This window comes from Hypomesus transpacificus, chromosome 15 (genome assembly GCF_021917145.1).
Source record: "Hypomesus transpacificus isolate Combined female chromosome 15, fHypTra1, whole genome shotgun sequence".
Lineage (NCBI taxonomy): Eukaryota > Metazoa > Chordata > Actinopteri > Osmeriformes > Osmeridae > Hypomesus > Hypomesus transpacificus.
Window position 1 is genome coordinate 1,692,788 of NC_061074.1, and position 20,592 is coordinate 1,713,379.

General features: G+C 49.2%; 1 protein-coding gene and 1 long non-coding RNA gene across 2 annotated transcripts; both read left to right on the top strand.

Moving 5' to 3' along the window:
- Positions 1-1,876: 1,876 nt before the first annotated feature.
- On the top strand, positions 1,877-5,018 carry LOC124477877. The gene is made up of 2 exons (XR_006957190.1): positions 1,877-2,502; positions 3,249-5,018. It is a non-coding gene; the product is annotated as an uncharacterized LOC124477877 (long non-coding RNA).
- Positions 5,019-8,196: 3,178 nt separating this feature from the next.
- si:ch211-136a13.1 (HHIP-like protein 1) lies at positions 8,197-20,570 on the top strand. The gene is made up of 9 exons (XM_047036573.1): positions 8,197-8,651; positions 12,183-12,838; positions 13,245-13,388; positions 17,078-17,406; positions 17,837-17,963; positions 18,225-18,370; positions 18,660-18,741; positions 18,907-18,989; positions 19,112-20,570. The coding sequence occupies exons 1-9, from the start codon at positions 8,358-8,360 to the stop codon at positions 20,083-20,085; spliced, it is 2,835 nt and encodes a 944-aa protein (XP_046892529.1). The 5' UTR covers positions 8,197-8,357; the 3' UTR covers positions 20,086-20,570.
- Positions 20,571-20,592: the final 22 nt, after the last annotated feature.

Here is a 20,592-nt window from a genome sequence, read left to right on the forward strand (position 1 = left end):
AGTGTGTTACGCAAGGGGACCTTATATAAACCTTGTCAATCTGCCTTCTACTTTCCAATAGAGAGGTGACCAGGGTTGAGCCTAAAGGATCAGAGAGCCTCGTGCCAGCTGTGTGAGCCTTCTGAGGGAACTTCTCCAACATATGACCTGTCCTCTGCTGCACGCCATACTGCCCCTCCACACGGCTGTGTGTGTGGGTGTGTGTGTGTTGTGTGTGTGTTTGTGTGTCTTTGTTGATGGATGCTGGGAGTGGATTTAGTATCAATCTTGCTTAAAAGTGTGGTTAAGCCATGTGTGGGTGTGTGTGTGTGTGGGGGGGGCTAGTGAACTAACTGGGCTATAAACCTGTCAAACTACAAAGGACTGTAATGAGACTTAATGCTTCCTGCTCTCTCTGTTTCTCTCTACCCCTGTCTCTCTCTCTCTCTCTCTCTCTGTCTGTTCCTCTCTCTCCCTCCCTGTCTCTCGCTCTCTCTCTTCCGCTTGCTTCTGTATTTCTCCTTCCCTCTCTCCATCTCCTCCGGGCCCTGTCTCCGCGATCATGACAAATCGTATCGCTTCTCTTCATTGCTTTGAACAAAGATCCTCCTTCCAAACATCTTCCTTCAGAGCGTGACTTCCTCTTTTAATCTGGACTTGGACGTGGAGTGGTGGGGGGGTGATGTGTGTGTGTGGGGGGGGGGGGGGGGGGCGGCTAGGGTAAAACGTCAGCTGGCGGGAAGAGAGGCAAAGGAAATGAGGGCAGAGAGCGGAGGGCGGGGGAGGTCATGTCATCAGTGTGAAATTCTTATTTTCAATGAAGCCAGTGAAGTGGAATAAGAGGTTTTCAGGATGTAAGAATGAGAATCTGGGGCCCGTGGAAAGCAGAGTAATTACGAGTGGAGAGACAGAGAGAGAGAGGGAGAGAGAGAGCAGCAGAGAGGGAGAGACCCAGGCGGGTAGCCCTCAGCGAGGGTTCAACAGCAGTCTCTTCTCTGTGTCCTTGGAGAGGTGAGGAGATCTCCTGCCAGTAGCGATCCCACCCAGAGCTACTCCACATCGCACCATGACTCCTGCAGCTCCACCAGGCACATCTACACATTAGAAAAAGAGAGTCTAGAAGTCTCTCCGCTCCACTCCCAACACGGGAGCTTTTTCAGAGGAAATCCACTTAAACCAGAGAGTGAATCGAAGTTATAAAAGTTAGAAAAGACATTGAGAGTCTGATGTATTTTTTATATCTACTGTCTTACGTTAGTGGACTAGCACTGGTGTAGATGAGTTATTATCCTTGAATCTAAGCAGACATTCTCAGTCTTTAGCCCAGGACGGTCCTAAAGTTATCTACCCCCTTGCCAGAAACCCTAGTTTGTCCTCGCTTGATGTAGGCCACACCACATCCTGTTTATCTGTCTATCTCAAGCTACCACTTTGTTTGCCACTTTCAGGACTCGTAACACCCTCTTCTAAGTCTGTTGTCCCCAGACAGGAAGCCCTACTACCAGGCCTCACTCTCCTGCCCCACCCTGGCCCCAAAACCACCACTCAGAACCGAGACCTCTGACCCTCAGACCTGTCTCCACCCCCAGGCCTGGCTCCACCCCCAGGCCTGGCTCCACCCCCAGGCCTGTATCCACCCCCAGGCCTGTCCCCACCCCCAGGCCTGTCTCCACCCCAGGCCTGTCCCCACCCCAGGCCTGTCTCCACCCCCAGGCTTGTCTCCACCCCAGGCCTGTCTCCACCCCCAGGCCTGTCTCCACCCCCAGGCCTGTCCCCACCCCCAGGCCTGTCTCCACCCCCAGGCTTGTCTCCACCCCAGGCCTGTCCCCACCCCCAGGCCTGTGTCCACCCCCAGGCTTGTCTCCACCCCAGGCCTGTCTCCACCCCCAGGCCTGTCCCCACCCCAGGCCTGTCTCCACCCCCAGGCCTGTTTCCACCCCAGGGCTGTGTGCTGTGATCTGGGCTTGGTTGAGGCCCAGGTGCCCACCGTCCACCACTCAGATTATGTGCCTGAACTCTGGGGACGCTCCCACCTACCGCCCTCTCAAGGAGCTCCTTCCCTGAGTGTCTCCGCTGGTCTCCTGGCTTCCACTGGCTGGACCTTCCAATGCTCCTGCGATTCGAGAGGCCCTCGCTGGGCCCATGACTCTTCCTGTAGCTGAGACTCTATAGCCCGAATGCGAGCCTAGCCCTGCAGTCGCCAGATAAGATAATATAGCCTGGTATAGCTAGCTATTTTAGCTGTCGCATCGGCTAACCCTAATGTTAGCCTAATCCTAGCATATGCTAATCTAGAGAGGGAAGGTTTCTCCCATGTTATCTTGAACTAGACTAGCATCTCCTGGCTACTACTGCCCCTCGGATCCTCCACTGAACTGCTGACAGCTGGCTTAACTTCAAGGCAAGATTGTACTCTCTGGCCTGCATGGACCCAGCCAGCCAAGCCATTACGTAAAGCACTGATGAAGATGTACACTGAACCAAGGAAATACAATTCCTTCCACAAACTCCTTTGCCCTTCAGGTAAGAGTATTTTTCCCTGACCTGTGATTGTGCCGTCTGTAGAGAGCATATCTACACCTCAAGGTCTCTCCTGTGTTTGAACCAGGGCAAGCCTATTACATGTATTGTGATATCTCTATTAAGGCTTTCATAGTCAATATACAGAACCTTTGTAACCTTGTGTATCTCATTACTTTCAAAAATTCCCATGTTTTAATAATGTAACTGTATAATATTTAACAGACACAGTACAGACATGGTATTTATATTACATATTGGTTCATGTGAAGCACTGTGGTGAAATGTATTTGGGTTACTCAGCATAGAGGATGTCTTTTAGGGCTCAGTTAGTGAAGCTTCAGTAATGTCTCATTATATGCCATCGTCTAGAGAGGCCTCGCTGCAGGACCACTTGACCTTACAGATACTTAGGCTGTATATGTACACAGAAAATCTGCCTTACACAGTACAACACTCACAGAATGCCAGGTCAACGATCAGAGCCACAGCATTGTTTGTCCACCAACACCATGGAAAACACACACTAATTAGTATAATACCATCCGTACTGGTAATAACTTACAGCCTAACTTAACCCTCCTGTCCACATGGAAGAAATGTTGAGGATTTGCAAATGGGAGGTCCTGACCGTCAAACCCAGGGCCAGACCAGAGAGAAGAAAGCCAGGGAACCCCTGACCCCTTACCCCGTATCCCTGATCCCTTCTCCTTTTGCCTGTCTGTGTCTCTGTGTTTGTGTCTCCACAGCCTGGTTCCTCCAGCTGGCCCCGGAAGGACTCGTGACAGCTAACTGCAGATCACCCCAGCCAGCTGTCACCCACAGGGGAGGGAGGGATGGATGGAGGGATGAAGGGATGGAGAGATGGATGGGAACTGCAAATGCATAATCCATCCAATGCGTTGTTTGGATGGATGAACGGATTGATGGATGGATGGTTAGATGTTGTTGACTGATGTAAAACATGGAGGAGGCGATAGATGCATGATGCTAGATGATGATAGTGCTGGAGACGTGAATCCTCTAAGAACTCAACTCTAGCTGGGAGAAAGGGAAGAGGGAGGAATGGATGAAGGAGAGGTTGGTGAACAGAGAGATGGACGGAACCCTGCACATTGGATGGAGGGATGAGAGGAGGAGTCAAAGTAGACATTTATTTGATGACTTTGACGTACAGGAACCGGACTGGGTTTCATGGTGTGTGAGGAACCTCCAACACCATCTTGAGATCCTTGGGACAAGGCCTCTACAGTGACCAGCCAAACACAACATCCCCAGATGCCTCAAACTGAACCACTGATACACAGATTCAAATAAATGAACCTACAGCTCTGATGTTAGACTCAGAAGCCATGGAAACATGGCATCCGTAACACAGCTGTGGTTGCTGCTTCTTTCCTGTAGGGGGCGACGTGCCAGCAAGAAAAGGCAGGCCTGCAAGGTCTAAACAGGAGTTCACACACCAAAGCATTGTTCATTATGATTATGTAACATTCACCCGGTCACCTCACTGCAAGAGTAGTGCAAAGCCAACAGGTGTTTACTTTGAGGTTGTTACCTTCACATTTTGTTCTTGTTTTTAGCCAAGGCATGAGCTGAGGTCATTGTAGTTATGATTATTGGGGTTGTGGATCGATTGGAGGATCGGGCCTCAAGGTGAACACTTTAACAACGAGATTAGGGTTGTGTATCGTTTATATCCCAGGCTAGATGTACCAAAACAAACTCCACACACATACACATACCCACACACACGCACCCACACATACACACTGAGGGGCATGCAACAGGCGTACATTGACCATTGAAGAATTGCTATGCAATGAAAGGTTTTGGGGATAAATATCTCAGATTTATTTACACGATATCGATTAAGAAACAGGTTGACCATATGAGCATGTGAGGAAGTCAGTTAACTCATTTTAGGACACGTGCTCTGCATTTCAGACCAATGCACACACAAGGCTTTGGGGAAACCCTTCTAACAGTACAGCTGGACAGACTGATGGTATGATATATATATGTGACTTATGTTTATACCACGGTTTTCTTCTCACCATTTGTATTTATCGCCTGTTTGCATGGTTCTTATTTATTCAATCTCTTCATTTGTATATTTTGCTTAGCCAAAGACACTGCAAGCTGTTTATCTGAGCACTGATTCTGGCACTGATACTTAGCTCTATGTTGTCAGTTGTGGTTTAGCCATGATGACACTTTGAAGTTTAGCCCATCCCTCTCCTTATATTCTTTAGGCATTTTAACGTACTTTTGTACACGATTATTAAAAAAGTTACTCTAACATAGGAGAAATATTTTTGTGTAGCATAAATGTGTATTAACCATGTACATTTTTTTCAAGTTTTAAGAGGTTTAAAGTTGAAAGAATTTAGTTTCTACACAAAACAAATATCTTTTTACAAGAGTAATTTGGAGTCCATGTATGTTTAATGTATTGTATGATGGTAATTGTTCATGACATAGTATATGACATGTATTAAAGTGATCCGAATGTTCAAGACTGAGTCTGTCTGGTTTCGTGGGAAGGTGAACGGGTGTACCCACATGGGCCTCGATCCACCATGACTTTTGATTCTGTCCTTTCAAAAAAGATGAATTCTGCAGGTAGGGGCCATGAACCCCGCATGCTTCACTGCAGACAGAGAATGTGTTATCATCATCACCCAACGTAAAGGTTCATCCTCTTCAGAATTGGAGTTCATAAGTCACGCTTTGAGAAGTGGAGAGGGATTTCTCTCTTCAGACACGCTCTCATTTCCACTGAGGTAGTTAGCTCTGCCAGTGGACTCCTAGATTAGCTGTGATAAGTACTTAATGATACCCCTTCATCTCTCTCACGATTAGGACAGGCCATCAAGTGGTGTCAGTGGCTATGGAGAAGCAAAGACTGTGGTTATTCAACCCTGTTCTGATTGCCTTACTCAACGCTATCTCTCCCCCTCTCTCTGTTCCTCCGTCTCTTACTCTCACTCTCTCTGCCTCTCTCTCTGCCTCTCTCTCTCTCTCTCTCTCTCTCTGGTGTGAAGTAAATGCCTATATCTGATTTTGAATTTAAAGGATCTGACGTCTCCCAGCCTCAACCCTTTTCAGAGTGTCTGGACAAAAAAGGCTCAGATCACATCTCTGTTCACCACCAGTTCATTCCTCTCTTACACATAGCAAACACCATCAGCACATCTTGGTTTTGATAGTCCATTTCAATGTGCCAAACAAGGGATGAACTTCTCCGCCAAAGAAGATTCCAAATGTTCCATCACAGACCATTTTGACATCCCAAGCTCTCACTAACACTCCACTGTGGACGTCTTTTGTCATTCCAATGGCTTTGGCCAGGCCACGGCCACAGCCTGTGTCTTCATTCTGTCTCTGACTGAAGGGTGTAAGAGATCTGGCTTCACCAAGGTGCAACAGCGTTTCCCAGAAGGCCGACCCACACTTACTCACTGTCAGTCATACTGACTCCAGTGTCCTCCTCCTCCTCTTTCATCACTAACCATGAAGTGAGATACCTCTATATGGGACACAGACACCCAAGCGTCAGGAAAATCTAGGCAAATATGTTGGCTTTGAATTTCCCTCCAAGCTGCTATTCGTTTTCTTAGTAACACGCAGAAAAGAACCTTCAGTTCTGTACAGAGAGTTATCTGGTAGGGCCGTCAGTACATTTCACTACCCTGTTTTTGGTAGGTGTTTATGGACAGCGGTGCTGATGTTATTGGAGCCCTAGGGGAAAAAAACATCACCCGTTGTCTCCTGTTCTATTATCAGGGTCACGTCTGTGTTCAGGTCAGTCTGAACCTCACATATCTCTATGTGTGTTTGTGTGTGTGTGAGTGAGTGAGTGAGTGAGTGAGTGAGTGAGTGAGAGAGAGAGAGAGAGAGAGAGAGAGAGAGAGAGAGAGAGAGAGAGAGAGAGAGAGAGAGAGAGAGAGAGACAGAGACAGAGACAGAGACAGAGACAGAGACAGAGACAGAGACAGAGACAGAGACAGAGACAGAGACAGAGACAGAGAGAGAGTAATGTTCTAATGGTAATAATGACCTCAGAAGTTCTTTGGAATTGCTCCTGAACTTTGTGTATGTGAACACAGTCCCACATGGGAGGCTTAGTAGGGACAGGTTTGAGTAGACCCACCTGTTGTTCGAAGAGATAAGAAAGAGCAGAGAAGGACAGCATTAGAACAGCATCCAGACATTGAGGAGTTCCCAGTCAGCCTTATGGTGTGTCTGTGTATTTATGTGTTTGTCTATGTGTACAAAGGAAAGGAGAGGCAATGAAAGACAGACGGCAGTATTTTGTTTCTACCCTGTGGGACACAACACACACAGACATCCCCTCTCGCCAGACACACACACCCACCCTCCGTTAAAACCACAGGCTGAACAGGGCTGGCTCACTCTTACAGGAACTCTTAGAGTGACTAATCACCTGATTGTGATTTTCTCCGATTTACACGTTTCTAGCTTCATTCTTCTGAAATTCAAGTTGTGCCACAATGGGATTAGACTCTAAAGTGACTGTGGCCTCTATCGAGTACCTTACTGTAAACGATCTATAACACAGTGACATAGATTCCTATAGGAGTCTTAGAGGGAGTGATGCATCCATTTCTTTCCAGCACACGTTCTGGCCCATCTGACCACACACACACACACACACACAGTCTGGGGCAGGAGTAGGAGGTGAGGGGGAGAGACGGGGAATGTGGAGGCGTGGGGAGGGGGAGGGGAGCTCCCTCTAACAGGGTGATATAGACAAACTACCATGGGAAGGAATGCATGTGCCTTGTGCCTGTGAGTGTTGGAGAGAGAGAGAGAAATAGAGAGAGAGAAAGATTGAGGGAGAAAGAGAAAAAGAGAGAGAGACGCCAGGAGGGAGAGTTAAGGAGAGAGAGAGTGAGAGAGGGAGAAAGAGAGAAGGAACTTTAGGGGAGGGAGCAGAGACGGAATAGGATACGAGTTCAGGCTGCAGCGTGGCCAGAGGAGCTGAATGAAAGAGTTTAGTACACTTTCTATCTCACTTCTATTCCTCTCTCTCTTTTTTTGGCCTCCCTCTCTCTCTCTCTCTCTCTCTCTCTCTCTCTCTCTCTCTCTCTCTCTCTCTCTCTCTCTCTCTCTCTCTCTATCATAACTCTCTCTCCTCTCTCTCTCTCTCTCTCTCTCTCTCTCTCTCTCTCTCTCTCTCTCTCTCTCTCTCCTCTCTCATTTTCTCTTCTCTGTCTGTCCTTCCTCTCTCTCTCGCTCTCTCTCTCTCTCTCTCTCTCTCTCTCTCTCTCTCTCTCTCTCTCTTTCGCTCTCTCTCCACCTCTCTATCCTCCTCAGTCTCTCTCCACCTCTCTATCCTCCTCAGTCTCTCTCCACCTCTCTATCCTCCTCAGTCTCTCTCCCTTTCTCTTCTCTCTGAAGTATGCATGGTTTATGTCCCGGCTAGCCACCAACCATATGTCCTGCACACAAAGAGATTCCCTGCCAGTCCGACAGAGGAGGAGCTGCAGGAGCTGAACCCTTAGAACCTGCATCGAGGGAGAGCAGGAGCAGGACTAACAAGAGGAGCGGCAGGGAGGAGCAGGAGAAGGAAGGAGGGGGAAGAGGAACAGGAGGAGGAAGGAGAAGGAGCAGAAGGAGGCGCAAAAGAAGGAGCAAGAGGCCGGAGGAGGAGGTGCAGGAGGAGGAAGGAGAAAGAGAAAGGCAAAGGAGGAAGGAGCGCGATCAGGAAGGAAGAGGAGGAGTAACCAGAGGAGGGTTGCAAGGAGCAGAACCTGGATCAGTCCCACCTCTGACCCCCAGAGGGGCTCGCTCCGTCCCACCACCAGGTGGCGCTGTAGGGAAGGACCACCATGCCAGTGACCCGGGGCAGGGGGGATCTGGGCGGGCGTCTGCTGCTACCTGGCCTGGTGCCCCTGGTGCTTCTCCTGGCCCACCAGGGGCTCTCCCACCCCCAGTGTCTTGACTACAAGCCCCCCTTCCAGCCACGCGAGCCCCTGGTCTTCTGCAAGGCCTACGCCAAGTTTGGATGCTGCGATTTGGAGAAGGATGAAGAGATCTCCCAGAGGTTCTACCAGATTATGGACAACTTTGATTACGCAGGCTACGTTAGCTGTGGGAAATACATACGCAGCATCCTCTGCCAGGTAGAGTACTGTGGGACCAGGCTATTACCTGGACTTCAGACATCACACCCCAAACTGTCTATTATAACAATATGTTCATTTAGGAAGCAATTTTACCCATAGCTAATAATTGATGGGGATTTGAACACAGGGACTGTCTTCATGTCCAACATGTAGACAGTAAAACGGGCTATTAACCAAGCAACACTCAGGCATGGAAATATTTGTGAAATTTTGTTGGAGAGATTTGCTGCCGGCCAAGTCGTAAGGATGACAGTGCCAAGACAGTGGCAGGGAGGGAAGGAGAGATTGAGGGAGGGAGAGGGAGAGAAGCAGGAAGGGAGGGTTGGAAGGAGGAAGAGAGACACTGAGAGAGTGAGCAGAAAAGGGAAGGCTCTGGTGAAGTGAGAGGGAGGACTGTGGGTTGTGGTCTCCAACCATCTCTCCCAGGTACTCCTCTCCTGGTCCAGCTGAGCTGGAGGCTGGGGATCCAGCGCTGAGCGTCGGGGAGACCCCGAGAGACCGGGCCCCCACCCGTGCCCCAGGCCACTTAGCCTGGGTAAACCCTGCTGAATGGACTCCTCTGTTGGGTCAGTTATCAGAGATACAGGAGGCTGCTTGTTATCTGTCAGAGGGTCCACTGACCAGCCAAACACTCACTTCCTACCTGACCACCACACAGGATATATCAGCTTACTACTGGAGGGAGAGTGAGGGAGACGGGGGGGGAGATAGTGAAAGAGAGAGAGAGAGAGAAAGAGAGAGAGAGAGAGAGAGAGAGAGAGAGGGAGGAAGAGAGAGGGATGAAGAGAGAGAATGAGGGAGAAAGTGGGGGGAGAAAGACAGAGATAAAGGGGGAGAGACTGGGGAAGGAAAGAGATATGAAGAGAGCGATATTAAGAGAGAGAGAGTAGGAGAGAGAGACACAGAGAGAGAGAGTGAAAGGGAGCGAGAAAGGGAGAGAGAAAGTGAGGGGTGGGGGTAGTAGTGGTGGAGTTGAAGGGTTGAAGGGGTTGAGTTGAAGAGTTGAGTGTGGATATAAACAGTGAAGTGAGCCATACTTTAGCCTGACCCTGAGACTCAGCGCTGCGGAAGGCTGCTGCAGTGAGTCTGGAAACGTGGAGCTGAGAGGGGCTAAGATGTGGCAGACGTGCGCTCTGAACGTGCACTGCTGACGTGCACTCCATACGTGCACTCTTGTGGATGTAGCAGAGAGGGTATGTCTGTGGACTTCATTAACCCATGAAGGAAACCAAGACGTACACACAGCCCCAACCCCTGGTTGTCCTACTCATATCTGTGTGGGAGTGTGTGTTTGTGTGTGTGTGTGTGTGTGTGCGTGGATGCTTGTCTGTGTGTGCACGTCTGTATGTGTGTGTGTGTGCGTGCGTGGGTGTGGTGCCGCTTCAAGTCTGTTTCCTCGTAAAACGCTGCCTTTTTGAAACACCTCACATCTGGCTGCCATCTCTCTGAGGAGAAGCCACGTGGAACAGAGGCAGTCCTGACTAATCACAGCAGCTCTCACACAGACCGACTACAGTCTGATTTATCACAACAGCTCTCTCACACAGACTGAGTACAGTCTGACCAATCACAGCAGCTCTCTCACACAGACTGACTACAGTCTGACCAATCACAGCAGCTCTCTCACAGAGACTGACTACAGTCTGACAGGGGAGCCCACATAAGCTACTGTATATCTGGCTGTGGACTACTGTAGGAATAGCAGGATTACTAGATGCTGTGTGTGACTATTTTCTGCCAGGGCACGACTGTTTCACCAGTCAGGACTGGTGGCAGGACTGTTTCACCAGTCAGGACTGGTGGCAGGACTGTTTCACCAATGAAAGGTTATATCAGGTTTGTTCTTTCTTTTCTTTCAACCCAAGTTCAACCAAATCACTTCTTGGATCCCTTTCTAATCATAGCATGTGCCATATTTGGCAAAACCCATGGCAAAACTGGGAGCTAGAGTTGTTGCATCTTAACACACTATCTGGCCAGGATGTGGGCGTCCCAGCCCTGGCTGTCATAGTGAATGAGGTGAGATGGGACTGCTGCAGAACAATGACGTGTGGGTGCATGTGGGTAGAGGAGAGTCAGTGGATCTTTGTCGCTAGACCTGGTGGAGTTTCAACTGAGTTGGGAAAAAGAGACATCTGAGTCGTTTTCATGCTCTGACACATGATCTGTTTATGAAGATCCATGCATTTTGTCAGGTTCTTTAAGTACGCAATGGAGCCCAATATAACTCAATGGAACCTTTCCAGAACAAAGCAGTCATTGTATGATGTCTATATTCACATGACCTGAGCCGAGGAAGTGAAGAGACCAGGATGACTGGCTTTGGTTGTCATGGACTTGAAAGGAGAGGATGGCTCCCTGGTAGGATGTACCAGTTTAGATCAGGAGTACAAAACAAATGCACCCCTCATCAGGAGCCAAGTGCAGTTATTTTTGGATTCGAACGAACAAATGATTGGTTTTACTTCAGGTGCCCTGCACCCTCATCCTGTGGCCCTTAGCAGGTTTAGGATCCAGATAAGAAATGTATTTATCCTGCTTCAGTTTATGCAGTGTGTGTTTATTCCATGGGCAGTAAATCAAATGAGATATTTACTTCAACCTGCCAAACACTTAGTGTTATTCGGGCCCTTCCTTCCTGATTGACTTCCCAACTTCTTCCCTCACTTCCCTTCCTCACAGCTGTGATTACAATCACTTCTTCAGTGTTGACAATGGCCCATGGTAATCTTAAATAGCTCCACGTAGACTTTGCCCATGCATCGTTCAGAGTGCACCATTCCTATTGACGTCATCGGTAGCGCTGGGATTACGTAATCCACCCAATAATTATGGTGAGCACCAGATTCCGGCATTGGACCAACCACCACACTGTGTTGGTGAGGTTAGGGTCCTTTGATACAGTCTCCTTTCCAGAGCCGAGTCTGACACCACCAAGGACAAAGCCTTAGTGAATGTCACTGTCCTTCTTCCAGTTCGGACTGGCAAACAACAGACACATGACAGGAACCAGCATGGTGCCAGTCAAGATGGTGATGGCTGCTTCCTGCAGGCCAGCAGCAGTGGTCTACCAGCACCATGTTGGGCGTGGCGACTGTGGCTTTGACTCCAGAAGAAGCTGGACGTCTCGAGACCTGTATTTAGACCGTCTGTTGTATATAGACAGGACTGACGGCCATCATTATCTACTTAGAGCAGAGGAGAGGACTCGTTGGAGGCTCTCATTCTCCCGTTTTCTTTAACTCAGAGTGAGCTCATAGTCCACGAATACAAACCTGTTCAAGATGGTGACCAACAAAGTCTTTTTGAAGACACATAGACGGTTTTCGAGACAGATTTTTCACCATGAAATTCCGTGTTCCAGTTTACTGTCCAAAATGTCCAACATGACTCCAAGATGACCTTTGATAGGCACAAATATCCATAGATGGGATACATACAAAAGTGGTTTGAGATAGATTTATTACCGTGAATCCCCTTTTCCTGTCTTTTCCTGCGCTCTAACCCCGCCCCTTCCTGTTCTGCTAGGAGTGTTCTCCTTACTCCGCCCACCTGTTCGACGCGGAGGATGCCAACACGCCCATGCGGGTTCTCCCGGGCCTGTGTGGCGACTACTGCTCCGACTACTGGCACCAGTGCCGCTACACGCTCAGCCTCCTGACCGACAGCTTTAACGCCAGCGCCCTGGCCGCCATGGAGGAGGACAGGACCCGCTTCTGCTCCTTCCTGGAGCTGCGCGACCGCCAATACTGCTACCCCAACGTGCTGACCAACACCCAGCTCAACGCCAACCTGGGCGCGGTGCGCGAGGACCCCGAGGGCTGCCTGGAGCTGTGCCTGCAGGAGGCGGCCAACGGGCTGAGGAACCCCGTCGCCATGGTGCACGCCGACGACGGCACGCACCGGTTCTTCGTGGCGGAGCAGCTGGGCTACGTGTGGACGTACCTGGCCAACGGGTCGCGGGTCGACCGGCCTTTCTTGAACCTGACGCGCGCGGTGCTGACGTCGCCGTGGGCGGGGGACGAGCGGGGGTTCCTGTGCCTGGCGCTGCATCCTCGGTTCGCCGCCGTGGGGAAGGTGTACGTGTACTACTCGGTCTCCGTGAAGAAGGAGGAGAGGATCCGCATCAGCGAGTTCACCCTGCACCCAGACGACATGAACCAGCTGGACCACTCCTCTGAGAGGTCAGGACACTGGCACTAGCCTCAGAGGTCACGCGTGTCACGGGTCGTGGGGGTTAGGGTTTAAACACGATGAAACATGAAATGAAACACATAGGGGCACGTTATAAACATTTGAAAATGTGTGTCACTTACACAATATTCAAACTGTGATGTCACAGTAGCGGAATATACACACACCTGTAGTATATGGGTCATGGGGAGATCATGGGGATAACATGTTTACAGTTTAAAGGACATCCTGGCCAAAGCCTGGGATTTACTGCTTAATACTGTCAGATATAGACACATGCCCCTGTAAACATCTCACATCAGTTGTTAGGGTTAGTATGGGTTAATGAGCCATGCAATGCTGAGCCACTGTCAGTGAGGGACGAACTGCTGAGTCAACGGTTGGGTTTCTCTGCAGGACCATTTTGGAGGTGGTGGAACCAGCGTCCAATCACAACGGAGGACAGCTACTCTTCGGCCATGACGGTTACCTCTACATCTTCATAGGGGATGGGGGGAGGGCCGGAGACCCCTTCGGCAAGTTTGGAAACTCCCAGAACAAGTAGGTGACCGCTTCAACAGTAGGTAAAACCGCTGAAATACATTCAAAGGGATGGTGCTTATTTACATTACTCCCAGTGAACCATTCCGTGAACACTTATTTTAACACTTCCCCAAACCTCCGTCTTGGAAAGATAGATAGTATTGTGTGTTATCATTCTAAACCTTTAAAAATCCAATTCAGTCAAACTTGAAAGAGGAGTTTGTATGAATATTAGCATTCCAGAGTCCACAAATTCCTACAGTTGAATCAGAGAGCGAGGAGAGGGGAGAGAGACAGCGTACTACTATCACACACATCTGTTCCAGAGCTAAAAAACAACAAGATACATCATTGACAAATAGTTGTTCTATCAACGGTATTACATATCAAACCCAGAATACAGCAACAACATCAGAAACCCAATTCTAAGTGTGTCAAGATGCATCAACAGTTCAGGTTCAATGGGATGGAAAGACCTTCTCACAACAGGCCCCATCCAGCACATCTTGTAGCGTGACATGCATGTTTACGCCAGGGGGGGCTCCATGGCCTGTAAACATGCTGGGGAGTCTGGAGGGCACTCTTTGACTCCCCCTGTGTTTGTAAACACTCTGACTCACCTCCCTCAAACTCTGACCTTCACTTGTTCCAGCAGGACTAACAGCGAGTTGAGAAGTCCACTGATTGTGACTTTGGGCTGAGTTGTTGTGGTTGTGTTTGCCACATTCTATACATTTACCAGATGCTTTGATCCATAGCGACTTACACATGGTGCATGTAGACAGGACAGCAGAAAAGCAGGGCTCAGAAGGATTGGAAGTGCAGAAGTTACCTCAACCCTCGGTTGTAACTGAGAAGGTACAGGTGTTCATACTGTGGGGGCCATGAATGACCTCAGCTAGGTGTGTGTGTGAGGGTGTGTGTGCATGTGAGTGTGTGTGTGGCGATAAAGATGAAACAGCCCCTCAGTGATAGCATTGGATAGTCAGCTGAATGTGTGTATGTGTGCTTGTGTGTGTGTGTGTGTGTCTGTAGCGATGGAGATGCAACTGTCTCTCCCAGTGTTAGCCTTGGCACAGAAGGGCCCCAGCCTTACCCTGGCAGCCTTACCCTGGCAGCCTTACCCTGGCAGCCTTACCCTGGCAGCCCAGGGCATGGTTGGCAGCGCCTGGCACCTCCACACTGGCATGGGGCCCTGCAGGAACAGCTCTGTTCAAAATATTTTGGATGAAAATCACCTGTAGTGCACTCTGACTGTCAATATTGTGGAATTTGTTTTTTGTGTTAACAGAGAACAAAACACCTTCTTTGTAGCTTAAAGATTCACAATAACTGAAACTAATTGTTTCTTGGACCTGTGTATTTTATATATTTTTTTTTTTGAGATTATACTTATAAACTGGGCAGTGAAAAAAAGGTTGTAGTTTTGAAGGACGAGTCGAGAGAGCGGCCTAGTGGACTGCACTGCTCACCGCCTCCCAAACCCACCGGCCAGTCTGCTGGGCTGGGCCCAAAGAGTCACGACTCGGGTATTTCAGGAGTCAATATTTATGGAGAAATGTCTCCACCCGCATCATGGTCGCTACTCTCCTACCATGTGACACCATTGGCCGACTTTGGCGAAGTTCCAGTTTTTCAAAACACACCAGAGCACAGCGAGTAGACATTTTTGACAGGCCGTGTTCAGATTCACGTCTCCGGAATGCAACTGGACCTTCTCAGCCTGCTTAGCTATAACCAAGATCTTCACTGCCTAAGCCAACATTCCAAACATTCCATAAGCTGTGGAAATATGATATTCATATTAATATTCATATTTTATGAATTTTCATATTAAATCATACACCTTAACTGTTTATACCATCTTGAAGAGGAGAACTAGGGGATTTTTATCATGTCAATAAATATATGATCACTTGAGGCAAATCATATTTTATCAAAGTGGTTTCAGGCAGCCATTCTTTACAAAAACTTCTCCATCCACCATACCTCATCAGACAACTGCATTTTTCACCGATTTAATTACAAGATGGAGAAATACTTTGAGTAGGTGGAATATCCACAAGTCTGTGGGCAATGTAGAACAGATTAGAAATACCATATTTTGATTAAAAGTTATGACCATTCTAGTGACTAGTGGAGACATAGGGGAAACCGGAATTATCCTGTCCCAAAAGTGGCTAGCGCTATGGCTGGATACTCCTCGCGATAACTAAAAAACGTTCGAGTTTCTTCCACAATCGACCGAATTGGCCAAACAAGGCATGTACATTTAGCTTACAGTATACATAATCTACCTAGTTAATGTTGTTTTTCGAAGTTTTTTAGAAATCTGCTCAAATCGAAGCTAAACAGTGCTACTACCGTCATTGCTGCCTGTCACAAACGGCCAAGCCGGACACGTCATTCTTTCCTGAAAACACTCGCTTCACTCCCACAAACAAATTCTTCGTAAGTAAAAAGTTGAGACTTTTAATTGACAATATTGACAACACATATTAAGGAACTTGTCTTTACTCATAATATCGTCTCCGATTTCAATTCGAAGCTGTAAATCTAACACTGTAGGCAATCTCCCATGGTCTCCGCTCTGGCTCCGCCTCAGAAAACAATGGCTGCCGTTGCAGACGATAGATTTATTTCCCCCTCCCACTAACCCCTTAACCAATGATATGTGCTTTGAGCTTAAGTTGTCATGAGTATCTGGCAGTTTTCAGAAATAAAATCGGTGATTGGATGGCAAAGTTATTAAAGCGGGATCTATGGGTCTTTTTCGACCCATATTTGAATGGTCCGGCAGGAAAGGGTTAACATTGACTGACAGCAGAACAAGTCCATTCTGACATCCCATGGCTTCACTCCTAAACAGTCCTGCTGGATGATAGCGTTCCCAAACACACCAAATGCCCAGGCTCATGATTCATACGCTCCTTACAGACTTAATGACAAACCTTCTTACGGTAAATTAATTCCAGGTACCAGGTCAATATCTCCAGGGCATGCTCGATGAATCGCCAGCCTGTACTGGTCTGGTCTCCTCATTCATTTCCACAGCCAGGATTCTGCATTCAGCTCATTAGAGGCCCCATGACAGCCACAGGTCTAGAGCTTTCTATAGGTCGATCACACAAGCAAAACACTGTATATGAGATTTGTACCTGAGAGGTGTTGACAGGTAAGAGGCTCGTTCTTGACGTGGATGTCTGCTGTCTGTGACCTCAGAGGAGAAGACTTTGTTGCCACCCTGGGGAAGGTGTAGGGGACAGGGAAAGAGAGGGAGCAGCAGAACGAGGCAGCCAGAGAAGCCAGGGATGTGAAGGTTCCACCTCCAGCCAAGTCTAATATTTACTCTAGGCACTGTGGCCCAAGACACATAGTTGTGTTTGTAGGAGAGATGGAGAGAAAAAAGGAGGGAGAGAGGAGGGGAAGGCGGGCGGGCGGGCGGGGAGGAAGGTGAGAGAGTGTAGGAGGAGTCATGTATTCACATGTGTAGAGGTGAAGAAAAGAGAGGGATGGAAAAGTAAAAGAAGGGACGAGGGATACTGAGTTGACTGAGATCAAACGCCCCCCCCCCCTCCCTCACCCACTTCCACCCCATACCCACACCCCTGCCTCTACCCCATAACCCTACCCTTTTCCTCCACCCCCCACCTCCACCCCTTCCCCAAATCCCTAACTCCCACCCTCCACCCCCTCTCCTCCCCCAGGTCCACTCACCTTGGGAAGGCGCTGCGCATCGACGTGGACAACAACGACGACGGCGCCCCCTACGGCATCCCGTCAGACAACCCCTTCGTGGGCGAGCGGGGCGCCCTGCCAGAGATCTACGCCTACGGCGTGAGGAACATGTGGCGCTGCTCCTTCGACCGCGGCGATCCGGTGAGCGGTACCGGGCGGAGCCGGCTGTTCTGTGGGGACGTGGGGCAGAACAAGTTCGAGGAGGTGGACCTGGTTGTGAAGGGGGGTAACTACGGCTGGAGAGCTAAGGAGGGGTTCTTCTGCTACGACCACAAACTCTGCCGAAACTCCTCCCTGGGTGAGCATGTAGATAACTCTGGGAACACAACAGAGACAACCTTTATGTTTCATTTACTGAGAACACCCAAAACCTTTTTTGTTTGTATTTTGTTGTTTTGTGGCTTTTGCTACTCTGTAAAGCACTGTGTTTCTTACTGTAAAGCACTTTGGTTAACGGTTGTTGTCTTTAAAAGTGCTCTATAAATAAACTTGACTTGACTATGCGTGGCAAAATGGAGGACCTTCAGTATTGGGGTTAAGCTGTGGAGAAAGGACTGTGTTTCTGGAGAGCTGCCTTCCTGCAATGTTTTTGCTCCTGTTGTAACTAACCTGACTGACTAACTGCTAATAGGGTAGCCCTTTGAATTCAAAAGGTAAAATGCATCAATGAATTCAATGTCAAAAGTAAATGTTACGAAACCTGTGCTATGTGTGTACTGTGTCCTCAGACGACATCCTACCTATCTTTGCCTACCCCCACAAACTGGGCAAGTCTGTGACAGGAGGTTACATCTACCGAGGCTGCCAAATGCCCAACCTCAACGGACTCTATATCTTCGGGGATTTCATGAGTGGGTGTGTGTTTGGATGGTCCCATGTTCATACATGGTTTTGCGTAGCTACATCACATTGCATATGAATGCTGTATGTTGATCTTGTCTCTGTGTGTGTGTGTGTGTGTGTCTGTTGATTTCTTTTTAATTTTGCACCTGTGCCTTTGTGTTTCTGTGTGCTTCCTGTCTGTGTGTATTGTGTGCTCTGGTATGTGGCTGTGTGTGTACTTTTTGTCTTGCATTTCCTGTGTGTGTGTGTGTGTGTGTGTGTGTGGGTGTCAAGGCGTCTGATGTCCTTGAGAGAGAACAAGACGACAGGGAAATGGAACTACAATGAGATCTGCATGGGCAGAGACCGGACTTGCAGTTTCCCCAAACTCATCAACAGTTACTACAAATACATCATCTCCTTTGCTGAGGACGAAGCCGGTAAGTCACACCCTCTGCTTGGGAGTTCAGGAGTTTCAGAAAGACGGGGGACTTTCCTTTTCACGACTTCCTTCCTTTCTCTGTGGTTTTCTCTGTGGTCTCTGTGGCCCTTTTGTACACTGTAGAACACAAGACAGAATATTTTGAAAATAACTTGAGGAATGAATATTACATTTCTATTGATGATAAACCGTGTATCGATACAATTCAATTGTGTTTGAAAGTTGACCAGTTGTGCTCTGATCTTGTATCTTGCCCTCTCTCTCTTCCTGTCTTGCCTGGGTTCCAGGGGAGCTGTACTTTCTGGCCACAGGGGCCCCCAGTGCCACTGCCAGGGCTGGAGTCGTCTACAAGATAGTAGACCCCTCCAGGTAGGAACTAACTACCCAGGGGCATCCGTCTGGAAAGCATCATCAGTTCTCGTTTTTCAGACATCCTGTCCGAATCATCAACTTTTTCCTGCCATCACTGTCAGACCACGTTTCTAAACATGTTCTCATGCCTCTCTCATATTGTCTCCCTCCCTCCTCCTCTAGGAGAGCTCCCCCTGGCAAGTGTAGCTTCAAGCCAGCACCAGTCAAGATAAAGGGCAAGCTGATTCACTTCCACCCCAAGGAGGGTAAGCGACACCAACACCACAAACAAATGCGCCTGTCCTACTCGGGTCTTCTCATTCTACTATGAGTCACAGTCTGAGTGCTCTAAATGTTCATTTCTTTCTCGCTTGGCTCCCTCTCGCAGAGTTCATCATCAACAAGAAGCCCACGACAACCGCTGCCCCCACCACCACCACAAAGACTACTACAGCCCCACGCCCACGTCCAACAAAAGCCAGTCATAGACCTCCAGGCACCAGCCAGAGAACCACAGCTAGACCGCTCACCCCTTCCCACACGCTAAGGAAGCCTGGAAGGGCCACAACGCCCAGACCGGGCTACGCCACCACAAGAGCCCCTCACAAGAGAACCACACCCTCAAACACTATCGTTGCCCCAGGTAGGAAAACTGCCCCCTCAAGGTTCACCCCTACCCCCGGGCCCCGAGCCCTGCTTACCCCAACAGGAAGGGGGCCCTCTTCGGTCACTATGAGACCTCTGAACCCCCCACACACCACCAGACATCCCCAGACGACCCCCCAACCCCAGACCAGCCCCCGCCCCAGGCTCCAGACCACTCCTCGTCCAGCCTACTGGACCCCAGCCCCCAAGCCCACCTCCAAGACCCTGAGGCCTAGTGTCACCCTCCCCAAGGCCCAGGACAACCCCCTGAAGCCGCGGGGCGACAAGATGGACAGCTCCAGCCCCAACCAGGTCCACAAGGGCCGCGGCCAGGGTTCGAAACCCCCCGGAGGCAGGCAGAGGCGCAGGAAGTCACGGGCGGGCTCGGTGAGACTGGTCAATGCCAACCAGCGTCTGGACAGGGGGCGGGTGGAGATCTTCATAAGGGGGGAGTGGGGGACGGTGTGTGATGACCTGTTCACCAGCAGCGCGGCAACAGTGGTGTGTCGCCAGCTGGGGTACCCCTTCGCGCTGCGCGTGGCTAAGAGGGCGGAGCTAGGGGAAGGAAGTAGCGGTATGCGCATCCTGTTGGACGACGTCGAGTGTGAGGGGACGGAGAGGACGCTGTTGGACTGTAAGCGGGCCAAAGTGGGAAAACACAACTGCTCCCACCAGGAGGATGTGGGGGTGGTGTGTGGATACCTGGAGGAAGAGTGAGCCGGAGAAGGTTCTCAGATGCAGCCTCAAGCTGATTGCGATCCAAGCTCCGATTCTCCAAAATCCTCAATTTTTTCTTTACCTTCCTGCTTTCCTCTGTCCCTCAACCCACCTGTGGAGTGTGGAGGGAGATGAACTGGACCAGGACTGTGTTTTCTCTGGGACACCAACAGGGGGCTGCTCTCCTAGTCACAACGATTGAAACAACACACCTTTATATGGCGGACAATTACATACTGCCCTTTTAAACTGAGAAAAAAGTTACAGTTGTTTTTTTCACATATTTTTTTTATACAATGTGAGATGAGATGTGTAGAAGTAATACATCAAAAGATAATGATTATGCGTGATGATTAATTAAATGAAAAATGCTGGCCATTCTGTACTTTACTGTATAATATATCAAATTCAACGGAGTGTATGTAAACTGGTTCTTGGCACAGGGTGCCATTTGTTACAGGGTGCCAATAAACGATAGTTCACAATTATGACCCTAAGTTCCTCCTC

Bases quoted from the DNA above. Each gene is read 5' to 3' on its own strand.
- si:ch211-136a13.1 (XM_047036573.1), top strand. From the start codon at position 8,358: ATGCCAGTGACCCGGGGCAGGGGGGATCTGGGCGGGCGTCTGCTGCTA. The intron at 17,407-17,836 runs GTGAGCATGTAG...CTGTGTCCTCAG, and splicing joins CTGCCGAAACTCCTCCCTGG to ACGACATCCTACCTATCTTT. The intron at 18,742-18,906 runs GTAGGAACTAAC...CTCCTCCTCTAG, and splicing joins AAGATAGTAGACCCCTCCAG to GAGAGCTCCCCCTGGCAAGT.